At 40.7% G+C, this 21,309-nt stretch overlaps 1 protein-coding gene across 1 annotated transcript in view; it reads left to right on the top strand.

Moving 5' to 3' along the window:
* The window catches only part of skib (v-ski avian sarcoma viral oncogene homolog b), a 30,176-nt gene extending 10,199 nt beyond the window's left edge, over nt 1–19,977 (top strand). Inside the window, exons 2-7 of the mRNA XM_079341523.1 lie at nt 15,921–16,034; nt 16,287–16,390; nt 16,486–16,721; nt 17,112–17,386; nt 17,499–17,729; nt 17,857–19,977. Coding sequence (XP_079197649.1) covers nt 15,921–16,034; nt 16,287–16,390; nt 16,486–16,721; nt 17,112–17,386; nt 17,499–17,729; nt 17,857–18,078 — 1,182 coding nt within the window. The 3' untranslated portion in view covers nt 18,079–19,977. The remainder of the gene's footprint in view (nt 1–15,920; nt 16,035–16,286; nt 16,391–16,485; nt 16,722–17,111; nt 17,387–17,498; nt 17,730–17,856) is intronic.
* Nucleotides 19,978–21,309: the final 1,332 nt, after the last annotated feature.

The following is a 21,309-nucleotide window of genomic DNA, read 5'->3' as shown; positions in this document are numbered from 1 at the left end:
ATTGTGGGTGTGTCTTTAAGTTTATTTGGGATTCTCCTTCAGAAATAATGTGGATTTCCTCAATTCTGAGTCCTGCCGCGCCATTTCTTCCCAGACACTTCACACCACAGCTCGCAGTGTTTGTCATTCTCAGGAAATTGAGCTTGTGTCATTTGTGACAACCGGGCTCTGCCATCTGACACATTTTGTTTGATTTCTTGACAGTGCATTATGAGGAACCGCTTTAAAGGAAGAAATTACTCGAGACAATTTGACTACTTTATGGCAACACTGAAATATATAATTTCCTCTTTTTTTGCTGTAATATTATGCAATGGCTGAAATGATGAAAATTATTTTGCGACTTGTAATAACTGCTTTAGTGTCTCAGTGGAATTAACATTTTTAATGGTTTTACAGTCTCGACATGGATCCAAATGTGTCTCCAAGCAGATTCCACTCACACTGTGGTTTCCATTTTGTGGTAGACAGAGCTGCTGTGTAAAAAGGGGTGGGCTGCAGTCAGTCAGTCTGTGGGTAGACTACAGCTGCATGGATTTTTATTCTTGCTGTCCAACAGGACTCCATCACAGACTGCAGCAGCAGTCGTTATTGAGGGCACACATACTCCTGTGCGGCGTGCTTCTGTCCTCATTACCTCTGCAGCAGCAAACTCCCTGCCTTTGTTCTCTCCCTTGGCTTGAAACTGGAGAATATGGAGAGAAGTGCTGAGGCTGCAGTTAGCTCGGCTGCCCACAACTTCTGCCGCACAGGAAAAAACATAGCACAGACAACCACCACCACCCCCCTAAGTCCTCTTGTCTACATATTTCCAGAGAGCCGACACACAGAGGGATGCTCCAGTTTGATTCATCCTCTTGACTTAGTCTGCTGTGTACGCCTTAGGTTCTGTTTGCCTTTCTTTGGCTTCTTGTGTCTCTTTTCTGATCATAATTTTTAGTTAATTTTTAATACTTTACAGTATTATTGTGATCTGACCCACTGACCAAATGCCCTAATGGCCAATCTGTAGCATAAACCCCCCTGTAGACAAACTCCTCAGAGGCGTTAAACAGCAGCCGTGCCGAGTGGCTGTAGGAACAGTAAACTTTTATCACACTAATAACCCACTGTCACAGCTACCTTAATGGCTTAGGCAGCCATGGCAGGGGTTGCCTGGAGGTCAGGTTGAATTGCAGGACCTGAATGGTAGATTCCAACCAGTAGAACAAATAAAGGAAAAAGAGGGAGGGGAATGTGAGGATAGCAGACGGGAGGAAAGTTGTTATTGGAAGAGCAGATAATCACTTAAATAGATTTGCAGTAAAAAAAAAAAAAAAGAAAGAAAGAAAGAAAGAGAAGAAGAAGCCATTGATTGGACAGCTCTTTCATAAAAAGACGATCTTTGGCCTTTTAACCCTGTTTCCAATCCCACTCTGCACACTTGCTGACTTTGGACTGGGTCCGATTATGCCGTCAAAGGGCAACAACTCCTACACAAGTGACAAGAGAGTGAAAAGACTTGAGTTTGATGAGCGCTTGGTGCAAAAACATCGCTCAGAAAAGCAGAAGAAGAAGAAAAAGTAGAGCGAAAGAGAGTGAGAGCAGGGATACGTTAATAAAGTTCAAATCAAAACTTTCTCTCAGATTCCTCTCCCTCTGGCTGAGGTGGACGGGTCTTGAGAGTGTTTGTTTTAGGTGAAGTCAGAGCTGGAACAGTGTGTTGTGAACCGCAGGCCAGACTGTGGTTCTGTGGTTCAGCGTCGACCTGAATGCAGACTGCTCTGTTTGTTTTGCCTCTCTGTTTCTCAGGGAGAAATTTAGACGCTGCCAAAGTCCTGCGCTCACACCCAAGGCACGCAAGTAAAACGACTTCCCACAGACGCAAAGAAAAATGTACCTGGGTGTAGTCTCTGCATCTGGACCTCACCACCATCATTGCCATCACCATGACCCGAGTGCAGGGGTCTCTGCTGTCATCTTGTAAAAGGGCTCTTTGGGAGATGAGATGGCATTTGATTGTTTCAGTGGCAGGATGTTTGTGTGTTTTGTTCAAAGCCTTTTCATAAATAGCAGTTTTTATGTTGCCGAGGTCAACTGGTTTTACTAGACTAGAGAGGCAAGTCCAGAGGCAAGGAGGCCTCCCCACCATCTGGCAGCCATAAAAGGGGGAGCAGGAGGTTTTTAGTGGGGCTTTATGGGATGGTGGAGGGTGAGACACTGAGGAGGAGGAGAGACAGAGTGGATGGTGGACTTTGGTTGCCCCCGAGCTGCAAAGCTTCCTCTGCTGTCTGAATGACAGGTCAGAAGTTCATTGCCTTCTTTTTCGTCCTGCATCTGTCTTGTAAGGTGAAGGAGGTGACGGTCGGTTCAGAGTTGGAGGGCAAAGGAGAGGACGTCACTGTGAGGCTGTTATCACGACTGAGAATGAAGACGTATTCTGGGCAGGGGGAGCTTTGTTGTGATTTAACGAGATAGCTGTTTATAAAAGGGGTTTAAGGAGATAGTAGCTCAGTATAAAAAGTATCTCCGAGACGTTGCCGTTAGCTTGTTTTTGCTGTGCAGACGATTAGACCTGGGATCTACAGATGGTGCCGAATTATGTGACTGGGTAAACACTGGTGATTCAATGGCTTGGTGTTGTTTGGGTATGCGTCACCCTCTTAAAAGAGGCCTGAACACCACCACGGAGTAATAAGTTGTTTTGTGCGGCTACAGATTCAGGCTCCCCTCTCTCTCTCTTTCTTTGTTCAGAAAAAGCCATACAGTCAGGTGGTAGCTTAATTTTGTTTGCACATCTGAATTAAGGGCGAATAACAACATTGTTAAGCCAAGAAAATAGCGAAGTTTGAGTCCAGTAAGATTCTCATGGAGATTTGAGGGATAAAGACCCTCCCGAGAGTCTCAGTTATGCTCATGTGGAAGATTTTCTTTCCTCAGTTTTTAAAAGTCAGAGCTAGAGCTGTCTGCTCCATCTAAAGCTGGATACTCAGTGTTATAGGTTTTCCAGAACGGGGTTATCATCGCGGAGGACTGTGCTGCTTTGCTGACTCTGGCACTGATATCTCCCATAGAGATTTCATCTTTTGTTATGCTGCAGCCGAGATGTGTTAACCCTTTCGCATCTTCAAGATACTAAAGTAATCGAAGGTTATGAAGCCTCTGTGTCCCTATTTGATGTGCAATATAAACCCACTCTTTTGAAATCAGAATCAAATTTGAATGTGTTTGTTATATCACCGAATTTCCTGGGATTAATAAAGTATTTCTGATTCTGAAATGAGCTATATTGACCTCCTTCTCTTGCCAGACTGGGGATGTGTTTTTAGACCCTCTGCTGCTTCGCACAGTTTGTATGTATATGAAGAGAGGAAAAAGTGCTGACAGCAAAAGAATGAGAGCGTGTTTGGCAGGCACGCCCTTGTAGGTTTCTGTGTCACTCAACTCTAATAAATTTTTAATCGTTTCCTTGCTGTGGTATAGAGCTCAACATGGCTCTGCTCAGTCGCCCGCTATTTAGGAGGCTCATATTTTGTTCAAACTCATAAAAGAGAAGGCACCGAATATTTAATGAGAGGGTTTGCACTTATTTGGGCCAAAAAAAATCAGTAACAACGTAAAGGTCTGATTCAAATAGCTGGTAACTGTTTAATTATTGGCATCGTTTGTTTAAAACACGGGGGGAAAAAAGCTTTCCACTTCTTGTTGTAGGCTTCCAATATATATAAAGCCAGCAGGAGTGCAGGAATTCAGTATGAAGCTGTATGCCTGGTTAGTTTAACAAGTAATTTTGGAAAGGGCAGTTTATAAACCCATATTATTATTTTTTTTTTTTGCTGACATCACTTGAGGCTTCTTCAATGTTGTATTATTTTACAGACCAAAAGTGAATTTAGAAACCAAAAACACAACCTACATATTAATCGGAGATAAATAACAACAAGTCCAAATTTCTGTGATGCCCTCTGAGGCAGACATTGTGTCTAATGTGCTGCAACCCCAGTGGAATTTATATTTCAGCAGGCTCGGCTGCTGAGTGTCAATTCAGAGTCCTCATTATTAGTTTTTTTTTTTTGGAGTGTCTCCAAAAATTATCATAACAATGGCATTAAATATACTTACATTACCAGGGACATTGATTGCACTTGACAAACTTTACAGAAAGCATCAAAGGCACCTTCAAAGGCGGCCTCAGTGAAAAGAGCTAGCCGGAGACTCACTGAGAGTCTCTCAACATACCTTGCTCTGTTTATTCTTTCACACTTTGCGTCATGTCAGAGTCCCAAGCTTTGAGAAAAAGGGAGCAAAATAAAGCACAGGCCCCTGATTGAGAGGCTGTAAACGAGGGACTCTGCTCCTGCTTTAGTGGTTCCGTTCACTGCAGTGATTCAGGGGATAAAAATGTGGCCTGTGTCTCTTTAAGAGCACTGGCCTGTCTGCAGAATGCATCAGGCCTGTGGAGCAGACACAGGCCAGCAGCAGGAGGAGGAGGAGGGGGAGGGGGAGTGAAGGGAGGAGCATGGGGCTCTGCGGAGGGGGGAAAGAGGACAGAAGGGAACAGCCGCAGTCTGGGCTCCCAGCCTCCTGGCTAGACTGCTGAAAGTTATTATTGAGTTCCTGTGTAGGGCCTCCCCTCCCTGCGGCATACTCCTCTGTGCTCACTACGAGGAGACCGGGGAGCCAGGGAGAGGCAGAAAGAAAAGTTGGCAGCGTCCCATGCCCCTTTGCAGTGACCTTATATGCAACAAATAAAGGATAATTTGTTTGATTCTTTGTTTTTGCAAGGGCGAAGCCTCTGAAAGGCTTTTAAGAGTCAAGAGCAGCCACACACATACACAACATGCTAAAGGCCGTACAGCTGCTCAACAGCAACTGAAACTGCAGCCAGGCTCACTGTTGTCTTAAGTTACAGTTTTGAAGATATGTCTTGTTTTTTTAGGAATGGCCCTAACTAGTCAAGACAAGAAGGTTGATGCTTCACCATTGAAAAAGTAAATCCTCTCCTGGCATGCGAGTTGATGAATATGATTCAAGGGCAGATGGTAGGAGGACTACAACTCCTTCAGTGTCCTTCAAATTACTTTACAGTTTAAGGAGCTATTAATGAAAAGTGTGCATGAATAGAGAGCCCTACATTTTTTTTTATCAGCAGCTCATTTTAAGATTTAATGTAATTCCTCCATTGTTACAACTTCTGTGTGTAATTAGTCTCTTATGTGTTTATCTTGTCATTGTCCATCCTGCAGGTCTCAGAGATTAGCAGGGAAAGGCTACATCATACACGATGCCCTGCTCTTAGGCCTGTGCCTGCATGCAGCAGTAATCCCAGGCCTGACTACTCCTATGTTAGCGCCACAAAGCACCTTTTTCCTCCAGTTCAGCCCACCATAAGAGCAAGAGAGAAACAGACTTTTATGTAATGCTCAGTCTGGTGTTTGTTCTGAAACCTGCTTTTGCTTCAAGTGAGGGTCCCCCAGGTTAACAGTACCCAGCTGCTGCCTGTCCTACTGTACTCAATAGCATCATGGCTCTGTTTCGCGAGAAAAACCCTGGACCTATGCAGCACCTGAGGCTCGTCAGGTTTTTCTGCAGCTTGTCACATCTGTGCGCTGATAAATCCCAGTCTTCATTCATGGTCAGTGCGATCATTCGGCCTGTTTTAAAGCTGGCTCGGGCTGGGTTTATGCAGGAAAACTGGGCAAGGAGAAGAAAAGGGGGGCTTGGCGGGGGGACCCTGGCGCTGAAATGGGTATTTTGTGGAGTTCTGTTTGTTGAGTCAGAGCTTAGTTGGGCTCAACTGTTATGTGGTTGCCATGGAGAAAAACACAGGCTCTTGTGCAATAAAAATCATCCAGGAAGAGACATTTCCAAGAATTTTCAGTCAAGAAACAGACGGCAAATTGCAGAATTCATGAGGTGCTGCGGTCCACCAGCCGCCCCTCTCAGCCCTCCATTTTAGAGCACTCTTATTTGTTTTATGGAAACTGCAAAGGCCGAGCCCTCTCACCTAATTACTGTAAGCCGATATGTTTTCTCTTGAACGAAGGAGAGAAACAAAACTAGTGTTTAAGGATGGAATGTGTGATCTAAGGAACGGATGTTGTGGGTGTTTTATCCCCTATTTCCCTTACAGACAATTCCTTGAACAAGTGGAAACAAGTGAAACGCTATTTGATCTCTGTCAAATATTACAGTATACACAAACTTGCCCTGTGAGGCCCCTTGTACGTTTGAGTCACATCGCTGCGCTGCCAGAAAGACTAGGGAAAATTTTCCGAGGCAAAAACTCAGTGTCGGTTTGAAAGTGTGTTGATGGATAATTGGTTGAAGACATAAAAAAAATGTTTTTTTTTCCTTCTTGCAGCTGTAATTCTCCTCAGTTACGTCAAGGATTCTTTAAAATGAGGCATTTTATGCTTTCCTCGTTGTTTCCTGTCTATCTGAATGGACTCCTTAACCACTCCTTTCTAGCAGAATAAAGTTGCCTGTATGTGGTGGTGGCAGCCATAAAAAGACATGCCTTTTTAACCCTTGTGTACTTATAGACTGTATAAAAGAGGGAGGTAGTCTTAGCGACATTACCGATTAGTTTCTGAAGAAGCATTATGAAGCCCAAAGATGGCAGTCATACTTGAAATGCTGACGCCAACCCACATCCAGCTAATAGAGGCAGGCAGGTGTTGAGTTAAGCCTTAACTGCTACAATGTGATCACCTTTCAGTCAAATCAATTATGACATGAATATAGATAAAGCAATTCAAAGGAAAAGGAGAATGTTAAAAATTGGAGTAAGACAAATTGTCAATAGATTAGGAAAACAGATCAATATTTTAGGGGATTCTGTATTTGGCTTGATTCCCTCAAATCAAAGTTACGTTTTAAGTTTTATAAGTATGTCACTGTTTGAAAAGTTATGGAAACAACAGCTCTAGAGTTGCGATTGATTTTCTTTTTTTTTTTTTTTTAAAGATTTGTTTTGGGCCTTTTTGCCTTTAATGATAGAGGGAGGACAGTGGATAGAGTCGGAAATCAGGGAGAGAGAGTGGGGAGAGACATGCGGGAGATGGGCCACAGGCCGGACGCGAACCCGGGCCGCCCGCGCGTGAGGACTGAGCCTCAATACATGGGGTCGCGCGCACTGCCGCTGCGCCACCAGCGACCCCGCGATTGATTTTCTTATCGGACAACCAGGAAAGCAGCATTTTAACAGAAGGACCAAAGTGGTGTCTATACATTTCTGCATGATTTATGACCTTGGTTTAACCAATTAGCTTGTGAGCAGTTCTCAGTATACTGTGTTGATGAAATGACATCACAAGGGATTCTGAGTGAGTGGTGACCCTAACTTCACCTCACCCTCTCACAGCTTTTATGACCTCCTCCTCTGAATCCCCCTGTAACCCCTCCAGTCCCCTCACACCTCTTAACCTCTGCTATTCATCCCATTTTCATCTTTCCAAATAAACCTGCCACCTGCCCTCCTCTCTCCTGATGGTGCTTGGGGGGCATGCGGTCATGTGGCTCAGCTTACCAGTGGGGCAAAGCGTCACAAACCACAGGTCAGCTGATTGCATGGTGAGCTGCTTTAATATTTAAAAAAAAACAGCCAGGCCTCCGTTTTTTATTGGTTACATTGTTTTTCTAATTTCATTATAGCTGAAATTAGCCATGTGTTACAAAGTGTTGATTATAGTCACTCAAATTAAATTATTAATAGCACAAGGTCTGCTAAGCTACTCTACATATTGAGTCTGTAATATAAGCCTGTGCACTAGGAATGGAACAAGAGGGAATCTACTGAAACAACTGGTTTATAGTGAAGTTAATACAAAGTTAATACAGAAAAATAGCAAACTGTAGTTGTTATTCTGTATATTAATGTTCAGTTTGCTGAAAACAAACGGTTAAAATCAACAGTTATATTTCTTGATTTAAAACATGTATTGTAAGATATTTGAGTATATTATGTCCTTATTTTTTGGACATGTGTTGTTTATGGAAAAAGACTTTGTTTTAGTCCCTGCACTCAGTTGTTCACATTGAGATGTAGGCATCAATCTGGCCCGTCAATCTTTCAGACGTAGGAGGTCTAGACCCTGACTAAATCCAGACTGCTGTAACTAGCAGCCACTGTCGGCTCCTTCCTTCCACCAGCCTCCTCCTGCCCTGAGAGGGAGGCCCAGAGGAGGCGTCCAGTACCAGGTACTGCAGTGATATAACGGTCTGTGTATTCCAAGCTGTTACTGTTTGGGTTGTGGAGAGGTTATCCAGTGACATTTTAATCGTCTTTCGGCCTTCTTTGCCATGGCATTAGTATTAATCTGTGGGATTAAAACCTAGCCAGTCAGACACTGGACTTGCTGTCTCGTTGTAGAGCGGAGGGGGAGCATGCTAACAGCGAGAACGGCACACACTTCCCTGCGTGCAGGCGGGGATGGGCTTATCAGTGACAAACCAAGGTTTTCAGTCTGAGACCTCTGATGACAGGAGGGTTTGTTAACACACATAGGAGGCCTAGAGGGAACAGAGCTGCTTTTTATCAGCAACAAACCAAAGATTTTTTACTCGTCTTAATCATCACTATCCTATCACAAACTAACAACTTACACACAAATTCCTCTTTTCTTTTCTTTCCGTTCTTTTCTTACCCCCTGAAATTATTTCCTCAGAGAATTTTTACAAAGAAGTGTCATTTCACTTTTAGTCTCTTTGGCTCTTGGTCATTTTTTCTGTCAAAAGAGACACTGAAAGGAAACCTTTATGTGAGGCTGAGCCTTTAACCAGTAGCTTACAGACAGACTAGGTCAAATGAAATTTCCGTTTAATTGCATTATGGGGAAAAAGATTTTGCAGAGGACTTATGATTATGATGTCTGCACTTCTTCTATTTCAATTTTAATGATTCCATTTTAATCTTTCTTGGGAACATTCCTGACCGAAGGATATGCAATATGAAAACGTTAGAATGGTTAAAATGTTTGACTTTCTGAGATAGTTTTGTTGCTGCATCTTAAAATTAAATTTGTTCTATGTCCTGCAAAAAAAAAAAGAAAGGCCCTGGTTAAGAGGCCAACTAAAAAAGTATCTTGGCAAAATGTTGTGTGATTATTCTTTACAAAAATTAAGGCATAGATAAATCTATTTTGTTAGATATCCTTAATATCATCTAAGGGATGTGTTTGTTTAATTAATAGCTCATAATTACTTCTATGGCAGCAAAAAATATATAACCTGATAGAATATCACAATATATCTCATTTTGGACAAAAGTAATGTCTCAACTTTTAAATGAAGTTTGAAATCATGGTAATTCACTGTGGTGCATGTCCAGCAAAGAACCAGACAGACACTCAGTGTAATGCTTAAGCTTAGGGATTAAGCTTGCATGGCAAAAATGGCACTGGCACGGCTGCACTACAGAGATCAAGTTGTGTGAATGCACGCACACGTATGAAAGACAGCAGGATGCAGCAACACAGGCGCTGTCAAACACAGCTGCATGAGAACATAAGGAATTGTAAGGCTATAGATTGATTTGTGGTTTTGGAGCAGACAAAAGGCACAAAGAATAAGTCTGTTTCTGATTTTGGTTTTGCTCTTGTACATAAATGTTGATATGCAGACAGAAACATTCTTACAGTTTTTCTGTAATTCAGTTCAAAAGCAGACAGACAGTTTGAATTCCCATTTTGTATTTCAGTAGTTCTGCAGCTCAAACCGCAACACTTTAGTTGTGCAGAGTAGGAAAGTATTAACATCCTTACATATATGATTTGTTCACTGCATTTGTACAACAGTGGCACGTTTTGTTCCCAGAATCAACGAAAACCTAATTTTCTGAGAACATTTTGTATTTTTTTAAAAGTGTTATGAATACATTTAGAACAAGAATGTATTTAACTACTCAGGAACGCTATATGAAGTTCTATAATAAACATGGGTCAGATGGAGTCTGTCTTTGCTCTTTCTCTGTCTTTAACCTTCATCCCCTCCAGCCCCCTGGTTAGCAGTGCAGCTGCTCTTACATTAAATGTGTGCTAAATGTGAATGGAAGCATAAAGGCATTGTGTGTGTTCGTGTGTTAGACAGTTTGTATGTGTGTGTTTGTGTGTAGGTGGATGGAGAGGGGGTGTTTCTGGCTTTATTGGTTTGCAGACGCAGCTTTGTGTCATTGCTCAGATCTTGCAGCAGTGTGCTGTTAAATTCTTGTATTCAAACAGTGTAGCAGGGAGGCTCAGACAAACTATTTGCTGAATTTAGCGCTATGTAAAGCCATGAATACACCATACAGAGAGCACGTTTCATTTCCGAAGATAACTTTTCCTCACAGCCATACCAAACAAGCTCATGCTAATAATGTCTAATCTGCTGGGATATCTGTTCATGTCCTTTGGTCTTGGGTTTCTGTGTCTGTTGAAATAACTTATTAAATAACTTATTAGGTCTTCATACTGTAAGGTGTTCAACTATGGCAGAGCAGTGATTTGGACTGCCATCATACTGTAAGAAAAGGAAGGCGGGCATGTTCATGTTGTTATGGTTGCCGTGTTCGGACCTGAAGTGGAATTCATTCTTTGCCGTGCAAACGTACAGTAATCTTTACTTTTTGTTTGCTCTCACTGACGAGGTGATTTCTGTTCATGCTGAAGCAGGAGATACATGTCAGTCAGGAACAGGTTTTTTCATGACGCAGAGACTAGAAATGAAACATGTCATTAAAGGATTAAATAGAGTTTTGTGTGGCTTAATAGTTGTAGTTTGAGTTTGGACACGATGTATTGTGCGCAAAATGTCTTACATAGGTAGAATGTCTGCACTTATTTAACACGCATATTTATTCTTTCATTATTTAAAGAAATCTTTGAACAGGAGGCAAAAAAAACCGATTCAGTGAAATCACAACTTTTATCTTTGGATAATATGCGCTAAAATAGCATGTCATTTTGAATCAGAAGGAAGGTACAGGAGAGGATTGTTCATACTGTAGACTTCATTGGCTTAAGGAAGGGTAAGATAACAAAAAAAGGGAAGAAACTTAAGGGGGAAAAAAACAAAAGGACCCCTCTTCCAGTAAAAAAAATATGTCCAATAGTTGTGCAGTATATCAAGAGTTTACAAAAATGTAAATACAACATTTAGAAACCCTAACATTACATCAGTCTAATCAAGAATTTCCCACCAACGGCTCCTTTTATAAACTGTTTCCAAACAGGAACACAGCTTAAGAATCCTGTCTTGAAGATATGTGTCAAGTCGTGCACACCTGATGAGATATTTTCGACCTTCAGAGACAGGAGCTCGACCTGCATCCGCCTCAGTCCTCATCAGTTCCCAATCCTAAGGACAATTAGGACAATCCAATAAGCTTTACTGTAATGCCGGCTTCATGTCAAGCCCTGCAGCCCTGGCGTGTCTATTCACAAATGTAAAGTTGTTTTAAGTATTTACATTTTTCTGATCATCGAGAGCATTTGAGTTATCTTATTTTAACCATACTTATCGTTTTAGAAATGTGTTTTTTTAATGTTTCAAATTATTTTTTTACTTTATTTGACTATATTTTACAAACAATTCAATGATTGTTTTTATTATTATTTCTTTTCTCTTTATAATCCATCTTTAATTGTAATGTATTGGTGTGAACTACCCTGTAAAGCAGTTTGACCGCGCTCGAATTTGTCTAAAGGAGCTTTATGAATAAAGTTTGATTGATTGATGTACAGCCAGAGCTCAGTTAGGCCACATGTAAAATATATCCTCAGTCTGGGTGGAGACAGAATATACTGAGAAACTAAGATTTAGCAAGGCGGAAATGAGATCTTGATCTGTATTTGTGAGTCGTCAGGATGGAGTTTCAGTGATATTCTGGGCAGCGACCAATAATTTTCCCCCAGCTGTTACAAAGTGACCACAGTGCTTAATATAAATCACAGGGCCATCGTACAATTTGTGCAACGAGCGTTGAATAGAAAGCTTGAGGCATCCCTGTGAACATCCACACCGAACGCAGGCATCATGTTACTGAAACTTGTATTCTCTCACTTCCAACTAAGGCTGTTAGCCCAAGCGAGCAGTGCCAGTTGCTGTGCCCTTGAGTGAGATAGCGCCCCACTAAGCACATGTCGATCTGAGGATTACATTCAGGGCTTTAGGATGGGAACGGAGGCTGTAATCTGAAACTGTTGTGTCTTGTTGCTGTGCACTTTTCTTAATGCCATGCTATCATGCAGCATGCATTGGTATTGTATGACTGTTTCCTGAGGAACTATTTTTGTCCCGCTAGATGAGTACTGCACTATGTTTTCATTCTTTGACAATTTACTTTTTTAACTTAAACCCTAAGCCAACATAAAGCATGTTAAAAATAGAGGAAGATACAGCTAGAAGAGCAATTGTCCAATAATGTGTGGGACACACTTAATAGCTTTTTTGTTGCAAAGACTGGTAACAGTGTGATGTCTAACAGTATGATAAATATGAAGCTAATGCTTTGCAGCTAGTTAGCTTTGCTAAGTACAGACATGAGAAGAAACAGCTATCCTCATTGCAGAGAACAAAACCCATATACCCACACTTAACACTTGCAGTTTTACAATCTAGTTGTTATGTGATAATACTCAGGATACCTAACACTGTTACTTATTTCTGGTTGAAGTAGTAGATGTCAAGGGTGTAAGTATGTAAACCTGAGTATCTTAATGTCATGCAATGTGGTATCATATTGATTATTACAAGAATTGCTTTAGTTCTATTGCTGAGGAAACAACAATAGTGCCATCATGTTACACGTTACAGAGACTGTGATAGACCATTTTCTTTCTTCAATAAAGTTAACCGTTTAAAATCAGATCACATGTATATGGTAATATGTTTTGTCCTTTTAAAATATTACTAAAATAAGTTTAAAAAACACATGTCCTTGCCTTGCTCATGGTAACACTATATTTAAAAAATTATTGAATTGTAACCCTGTGTTTTCATACTTATCACATTGCTAGTTTCCTGCCTATACTATGCAATACTCTACTATTTTACTCTCATCATAAAGATTAACTCTTTACAAACACCACAGCCAAAGGATTGATTAACGATCACACACACTGAATCATCTCCCATCTTTGTTTTAAAACGGATGTCACTAATGGTGATTGAGGTTAAAATTGTGTTCAATTAAAGAATATTGTTGATTAGCTCCATGTTCAAGTGAAATAACCGTTCAATCGACATCATGCTCCAGTTAGCAACATATCGACTAATTATTCTTCAAGCAGGTCAAATGCTCTGCTTTTAGAATGGATATTGATATGTTTGCAATGAGCTGTGTTTCACTCTGATTATCCACCATGCCCGCATGAAAATAGACAGGGTTTATCCCGGTATTACCATGCCATTATATGGCCCTAATTTAGAAAAATAAAGCAGTTCTGCCCCTGTCCAGCTGCTATTAGACCCTGTTTAGCCTACAGGTTTGCTTTGAAAAGCTCCCTCATTACAGCACCTCAAAGAAATATCATACAATAGCGAGTTGAAAAGGGCAATGCTTGAATGGAGTCTTAAAGAAGAGGCTGTACTTGGCCTTCAAGTATACATTCCTTCAGCTCAGTGCTTCCTCTGTGGTCTTACCCCCCCCCCCCCCCCCCCCCCCCCCCACTCAAGACTCAGTTCCCACAGGGGACTGGGCCAAAGCAAACTGCTCAGAGGAAGTCTCCCTCGCTTTGCAGTCAGGGAGAGGGGGAGAGAGGGATGTCCTATCATCTGGCTCAGTGGGACTTGCTAAGCAGTAGGATGTGCAGAAGGGTGTTATGACTCCTTGTCCATGCTATGTCTATGATGTGGTCGCAAGTTAAGCCCGTGCGGCTGGTCTCCTGTGAGGTCAGTGTCAGATTTAGCCAGCAGGTCCCTTGTGGTGTCTGGGAGTGTCTGTTTTCTGACTCTATTATGTCTAGCACTCATTGCCTTCCTGGAGATTTAAACCTCAGGGTAGAAATAGTACCAGACAGGCAGACATCCTTTGTCGGGAAAACAACAGTCATGTCAGTAATTACGAGCTCTGATTACAGCACTGCAGCGGCTCCTAGAAAACCGCCGGCCTTGAGTCAGGCAGGTGAGAGGTCAAGTCACTATAGAAGAGCGGGACAGAGTCAGCAGGGGGTCTGGGTTAAAAGACTTAACCTACACTACAGAAGCAAAACCAAACTGCAAACTCTGCACGTGTTGTGACTGTGTGTGTGCATGAGAGAATGGGTGTGTGCGTGTGTGTGTGTGTACTGTGTACTGTAGCTACTGGTTAGACAGGTAGAGACAATAGTGAGTCATGTAGACGTGAGGGGAGTGTCCAGACAGACATGTCATGTATATCTCATAAAGAAAACAGTTTCAAATAGCCTGAGTAAAATAAAGAAAATTGTATATCATATATTTATGGATCAACATCCTACACCTCACTTCATATTTAAGCTGTAATGTATTGATAATTAGTATATAATGAAGTTGTAAATATATATAAGACTTTTTATTGTATCATTTTGATACAAATTATGTATGTAATTTTACTTCATGAATTACCTCAACAATTACGCTTTAGTTATACTTAAAAAAATTCTATTAGACTTTCCTGTCAGCGAACTGGTTTTCTTTACAGCAAGTTTTTGTTTCTTTATTTCAAGTATAGAGTGCCAGACCTGACAGCTGACACACAAACCCCTAAGCACACACACCCATGTCTACCATCACCCAACTACCAACGCCCACCCATAGCTGCTTGTACAAACTAACACATACACAGACGCGCAGTGTCTTTTTTTGTGTGTAGAAACTGTGACACATGTTCCTTTACCAGCCAGCTTTTTTGCTTTCTGCCTAATGAGGTTTGTCATTCATTTCCATCCTGATACGATTACATCAAACTGCAAATAAGCTTTCACAACTACATGCAACCCCCCCAGGAGTGTTCTCCATTCAGGATTTTGTAAGTAGATAGAGTAATCATCATTTGCCTTGAATTGCAAACACAGACGAGCAAGAGATGGGCGTTTTTTGCTATTCCTTGAGGCAGAATATCATAGTAGTGCAGTAAGAGAGTAGCAGGCAGGTCTGTGCCGGCCTCGCCGCCTGTCCAGGTAAACATATCCCCTGTCTGACAAGTGCAGACCTGAGGGCTGAGGAGGTTAGCAATGCAACACATGCTCTTACTGCTTGCCACACACACTGAGGCATACAATATAATGTGGGGCAGTGGAGATTCAGTATTTTATGGCACATAACAAGGCAGATGCTTCCCTCAGGTTTTTCTCAGTGCGGTCTCACTCATATATTTCATAACTCTGTAGCCCTGCGTTAACATGCAAACCCTCCGTGAACACTTCAACTCAATTGTCTGTCAGAGCTGAGTGCAATTACTTTAATTTGTCTCCCTCTGTCTCGATATTGCAATATTTCTGTGGTTCAGGCAGTCGATCTGCTCCACCTGATGGCGCCTCTTCTGCCTGGCAGGGAGCAATGTAGCCCTGCTGGCTGCCAGCCAGACCAGCTTGAGTGTCTGCTCAGCTCAAAGCCCTGCTCACGCACACACGCACGCACACTCACACACGCACACGCACGCACACACACATACACACATACACACACACACAGACAAACATGTGGACATGCCAAGCTCAAACTCTGAATGCTTATACAGATGGATCTACTGTTGTTCGTGTCTTTCTGTTGATTAGTTTCTGTTCATCTAATTCCCCGACTTTGTTTTCTTTGTCAAGGAGCTGGAAGTGTATCATCATGTGCATCATGTTCTGACATACAGTTTCTGCACACTTTATACAATTACAGAATTTTTAGAAGTTGTGGGCTCTTGAAATATCCATTCAATGATATAACAATATGATAATATATCTTTGTAAGGACTGTGATGATTAACTCTCTTTTGTCTCATCTGTCCTCAGTCGCCCAGCCCAGCTCCAGCCAAGAGGTCCAAATTTGACAAACTACTATCTCCATCAGCTGACAAAGACAGGAAACCAGACTGGTTACAATCGCTGTCAAAGTCTGCACACAAGGTTTGCTTTTTGTGATTTTATGTAATTAGTGTGAAAACTGATTTGTGGTTAAAAAGGGTGACAAAAGCCTTCATTTTTGTCCATGAAAGCCTTTGTCTTTTTAAATCATCACATTATCATCTATATGAGCAAGACCTCTCGTCATTTCGCCTTGTCACATGAGAAGAGGCCTTTGAGACTGTTCTTTATGAATTTATTTTTTTGGAGATATCTTACTGTGAATTTATGCAGTTTCTTTTTTAATTTTTCCAGGATCTGAAGCAGGTCCAACTGAAACAGAGGCCCTCTGCTTTCCGTCCCTGGTCCCCTAAATCTGTAGAAAAAGACAAACCAGCCTCTCAAAATGATGTTGAGAGGTGAGTCATCTGCAGACAGTGGTGCTTTTCTTTTAACAAATAACTTTTAAATCAACATATTAAGTGCCTTAAATGTACTTATATTACATTTTCAGGTCCCATTCAGAGACTTTGGCAGCTTCCAATCTGAACCAAGCTCCCCTGGCCCCTCCAGTCCATCCCAGGGACAGTGGTGCTCCTGGCAGGGGGCCTTTAGCCGTTTCCAGGCCGCCACAGGAGCTTTCTAATGGTGATATCCAACCTGCAGTGAAACCAGCAACCTCAAGTGCAGCTAACATACCCGAAGACATGGATACAGACGGCGAGATTGATGTGGATGACTTTGACGATCGTGAGTGTCCCCATTAATTTTCGAACAATCCAAAGAAGTAGAAAAATGTAACGAAAGTCAAGTTAATTCAGACACAGATTTACTTTCACAATTTGTATTACTCACATGGAGAAAAAGCCATAGCAGAGCTGCTTCAGAGATATTCCTGTGCAACTCTGCCACCTGGTGTTAAGTGGAAGAAATAAAGGCGAAATAATGTAAAGCCACAGTTAATATTCTGTAGAAAGAAAGTTTTTCTTTATTTCACCAATGGAAAATGTTAAGAATGTATGTTATTACAGTGGTTCACAACTTGAAGGAGGTACCCCTGCACTTACCAGAGGGTGGGTTAGGATTGTAATGTAATTCAACTAATTTCTGTGTTGATAATGTTATAATTGTCTCCTTCAGGTCCAGTACCAGCTCCCTCCACTGCTTCTCCTCCATCGGCCTCCACGAGTGTGTCACAGACTCTGACCCCTCAGAGTGCCACTCGACATCAGGAGGGACCTGCCTGGCTGTCGGGGAGCCAGTGCCCTGAGATGGATACCGTGAGGCAGATGATAAATGGCGGCATGGACACCAAAGAGGCCAGGGAAAAAGTTCTGCAGGAGATTATCAGAATTAGAGTGAAGCAGGAAGAGAAACTGGCATCTGCTGTTCAAGCTAAACGCAGCCTTCAGCAGGTATCACATGCTGTCTTGTGTAAAAAGAATGAAATTATATTTTATATTATTATAATTGTTATTTATTACACATTTCTCAAGTTTAAAACTTGTATTGATTGTTATGTTTCAGGAATTGGAGTTTGTGAGGGTTGCAAAGAAAGGCCGTCTCCGTGAGGCCATAGAGGCCAAGCGCAACCTACGAAAGGAGATAGAACGCCTTCGTGTGGATTGGGAGAGGAAGATGAGGGATGGAGAGGAGTCTTGTGGGCAACTGAAGAGAGAGTTGGAAAGAGAGAGACAGCTACGAGTTTGTGACAAAGGCTGCGAGGCTGAACGTCTGCGTGTTAAATACTCCTCTCAGGTAAGACGTCTAACCATATACACCAAAGCTAATACTATATTGTTGTTAGGTTTTGTTGTTTTTATAATCTTGTACCACATTGGTGTACTTTATCAATACTAACTGCTGTTTGCGCTGTGTTTTGCAGATTGAAGAGTTGCATGTGCAGCTACAGCAGGCAGAGGCTGACCGTGAGCAGCTGAGACAGGAGCTTCAACAGGAGAGAGAAGCTCGGAAGAGCCTGGAGAGCGTTGTCAAAGACCTGCAAACCCAGCTGTTCTTGCAGACTGACAGCAACCTCCCAGGAGACTCCAAGGACGCAAATACAGAAGCACACAGACGGACCACACAGCACACCAATGGATCCTAGAGATGCACATTCACAACTGGAGAAAGAGACTCAAAAAATGAACATTTGTTGCACCTCCTGTTGGGGAAAAAGAAACTCAGCAAAATGCTTTGTTTGTTTTCTAAAGGAAAATTCTGTCAAATATAATACGATGTAGTATAAATCAATATTATAATGACAATATATGAATTATATGAAATAAACTGGACAGTAGCATGATATATGAGCATGTTTTAGAGCGTGATATCAAGAAAGGCTTCTTCAGTGATGAACTCATCTTTCCAGTGACGTCAGAGCCCTCTATTAGACACCTGATGCTGTCCAAGGATTTTATTTTGGTATAAGCTATTCGAAGATGTGCAAATATAGCCACACAACACTACTTGAAAATGAAGGGAAGAAACATGTTGCGTCTGGTGAAACATGAGCAGATAATGAAACTCTTGGTGCCACAAAATATTGGTACACTCAAAGGTGTCCTTGCAGACTACTGGAAACAAGAGACACCAGTTTACCACTATTTACTTTTAATATCAGCTTGCTTTTTATAACTGTGTAGAGGATGTACTTTTTAAGAACTATTGCTTGCGCAGCACTGTTATTCCACAGACAAGAAAAACACATCCATGAACAAACATGTACGCATGTATACCAGCTTGTCTACCTTTTGTATTTTATAAACCTTAAGTATCGGAGGTTACGTGGACTACCTTCACGTCCACCACTGTTTTATGCTTAGATATTTTATGAAAGTGTTACTTTTTAATAATATGATGCAACTTTACTAGTTGTTTAACCATTGTTTTCCAGTAATGTTTTTTTGCAACAGAACCATGTGATAAATGATCATTCTTCTTGCCCATGTTAGTGCGAAAAAGTCTACACAGGCCCTCCTTAAAGAAAAAAAAACTTCAAGAGCTTTCTGTTTTCGTTCAAATAAGGTACTTCTTATACATTTTTATTGTAACATAATTTATATTCTAAGATGATTTGCTGTCTATCAAAAGAAAGCATCAATTTTTTGTCAGGTTTTAGGGCTCTTAAATCAACAAATGCTGTTTATATGAACAACATTTCTACATATATACAGAATATTGATATATATTTTTTTACTTTAAGAAAAGGAATTGCACTTTTTAAAGAAAAGAACCTTGCATTGTGCATTGTACTCCCCGTCACAGTTTTCAAAACATAAGTTAACATGAACTTTGAATTCAAACAGAACACCCCTCAGTATCATCTGATGTAAATACAATGATATTGTAAATAAGATGTTTGTTGGTATGTTTGCTTGCTCCTGACTTAAATTGATTATGAATATTATTTTTGCTCTTACTTGAAACCAAAAAGAAACTATATTTGCAATCTACAGTTGATATTGTAGTTGTGTCCCTGAGTATTGTTGCAATCATGGGGCATTGAGCAGAATGGATGGGTGCTGGTTTAAATAAGATAATAAAACCACCATGGGTTGTGAATTTGACCTGTTTGTAGTTTTTCTAGGCTCAAAACCCCAACAGAATATTCTAATTTGTCCCTTGATTTTGTTTATTTACAAAGATCTTAATTATTTGATTTAATATAGAGTATATATTCCACTGCAGACCAAGAACTGAAAAATGGATTTGTAATCTCTGCACCTCCAGCTCCCTTGTCAGATAGAGTAGAAGCCACATCTTCTCATGGTTTCAACCTTATAGGTGCTCAAGTATATTTTAGCCAAGAAACACTTTTATGTCTTATCATTATGATACCCTCGCTCAGTATTCGTTGGGTACAGTGTAATAGCAATATCCATTTTGTTAGCTGATGCTGTTGTAGTTTCGGTTTGGAAGTGGGGGTTCACTTGCCTCTTGTTTCAATGTTTTCTTTTCCTTTGGAAAACGTGTATAATACCCATTAAAATCTAAATCAATCCTATTGATTCTATGAAGTGTTGGGGGTTTTTTTCACCACAAGAATAAATGTTTTTGTTTGAATCCTTCCTTCATCTTACTTTTCCAGGTATTTAATGATATTTAAGATTTCAACAGTAATGCATCCAACGATTTTAACTGTGTTTGTGTTGCTATAGATTTCAGATAATCAAATGTGTCCATAGTATGGTTGATAATTTGGTACTTTGTATACTTTGTGTGTTGCTTATCATTCAGCTTTAGCATGTTAAGATACTAACATAAGAAACAGAAGAAAAAAAAACTTCAAGATAGCTAGTTTTAGCATTTAGCTCAAATAAACAATAAGGTTAAGAACAGCCTCACAGACACAAGGATGACTTGGTATAAATCTGTTTATGTATTGTTATTAGGCATGAAATGCATTTGCTATCCAAAAGTTTTGTTAACTAAAATAAGCATCACTTTAAAGCAAACATAAAAGCCTCCTGAAGAATGTCAAAGGGGATGGAAAGTTAGAGTACTGCTACACTAAAAATAGAGGACTCAGCAGTTGGTAAGTATCAGGTGAGCGAGTTGATTGTTCAGTTGGAACACCTGATCATGATGCCACAAACAGACTTAATTGCTGAGTCAAACGTCCTTTAGGAAAAGTACGTTGTTTATTCGTTCTTTATCTGACATGAGAGTGTGACAGCATGTCAGCCTTCAGAGCATCAGATCTCTAAAGCTGAAGCAGAAAACATTTCGTCCCTCGTCACTTTTTGTTCACATAAAGTCTTTTAATTCTGTACCATGTCATAGTTTTATGTTTGACAAAGGCCTGTCTTATAAGTAATGTAGAAGAGGATCATCCACATCCAAACTAATGCAGCTGAACAGTCTGATATTAGCTATAATATCAATTAACTGGCTCTTTTTTCCTTCATAAATGATTAAATCTTTGCTTTTCCAGGCTGTAATAGATGCTGATGCAAATGATTATGTCAAAGTGTCATAGTGAATTGAAATTCAAAGAGAATTCTTAAGAAAATGAGGTGAAATAATACAATCGCCTGTTCAGATTTACCTATAGAGTGTGAAGCTATGCTAAGTACAATCAAAAAATCTAAATAAAATGAATTAAATGTTTTATCACATTTTGTAGATCTCCTTAAGAAAGAAAACAAAACAATGCATTCAGTTTAAGTCACACAGTAGCCACTAGGGGGAAATCATTACTCACAGTTGAAGGTCAGATTGTTTTCAGTGTCAAATGTACCAGTGTGCTTTCGAACCTTCAGATCTATATATGCATATCATAATGATGACAATTAGCAAGCAGTATTATTTCTATTTCAATCGGTGGGTTCTTTCA

Source organism: Symphodus melops, assembly GCF_947650265.1.
Source record: "Symphodus melops genome assembly, chromosome: 4".
NCBI lineage: Eukaryota > Metazoa > Chordata > Actinopteri > Labriformes > Labridae > Symphodus > Symphodus melops.
This window is presented reverse-complemented; position numbering and strand designations above follow the sequence as displayed.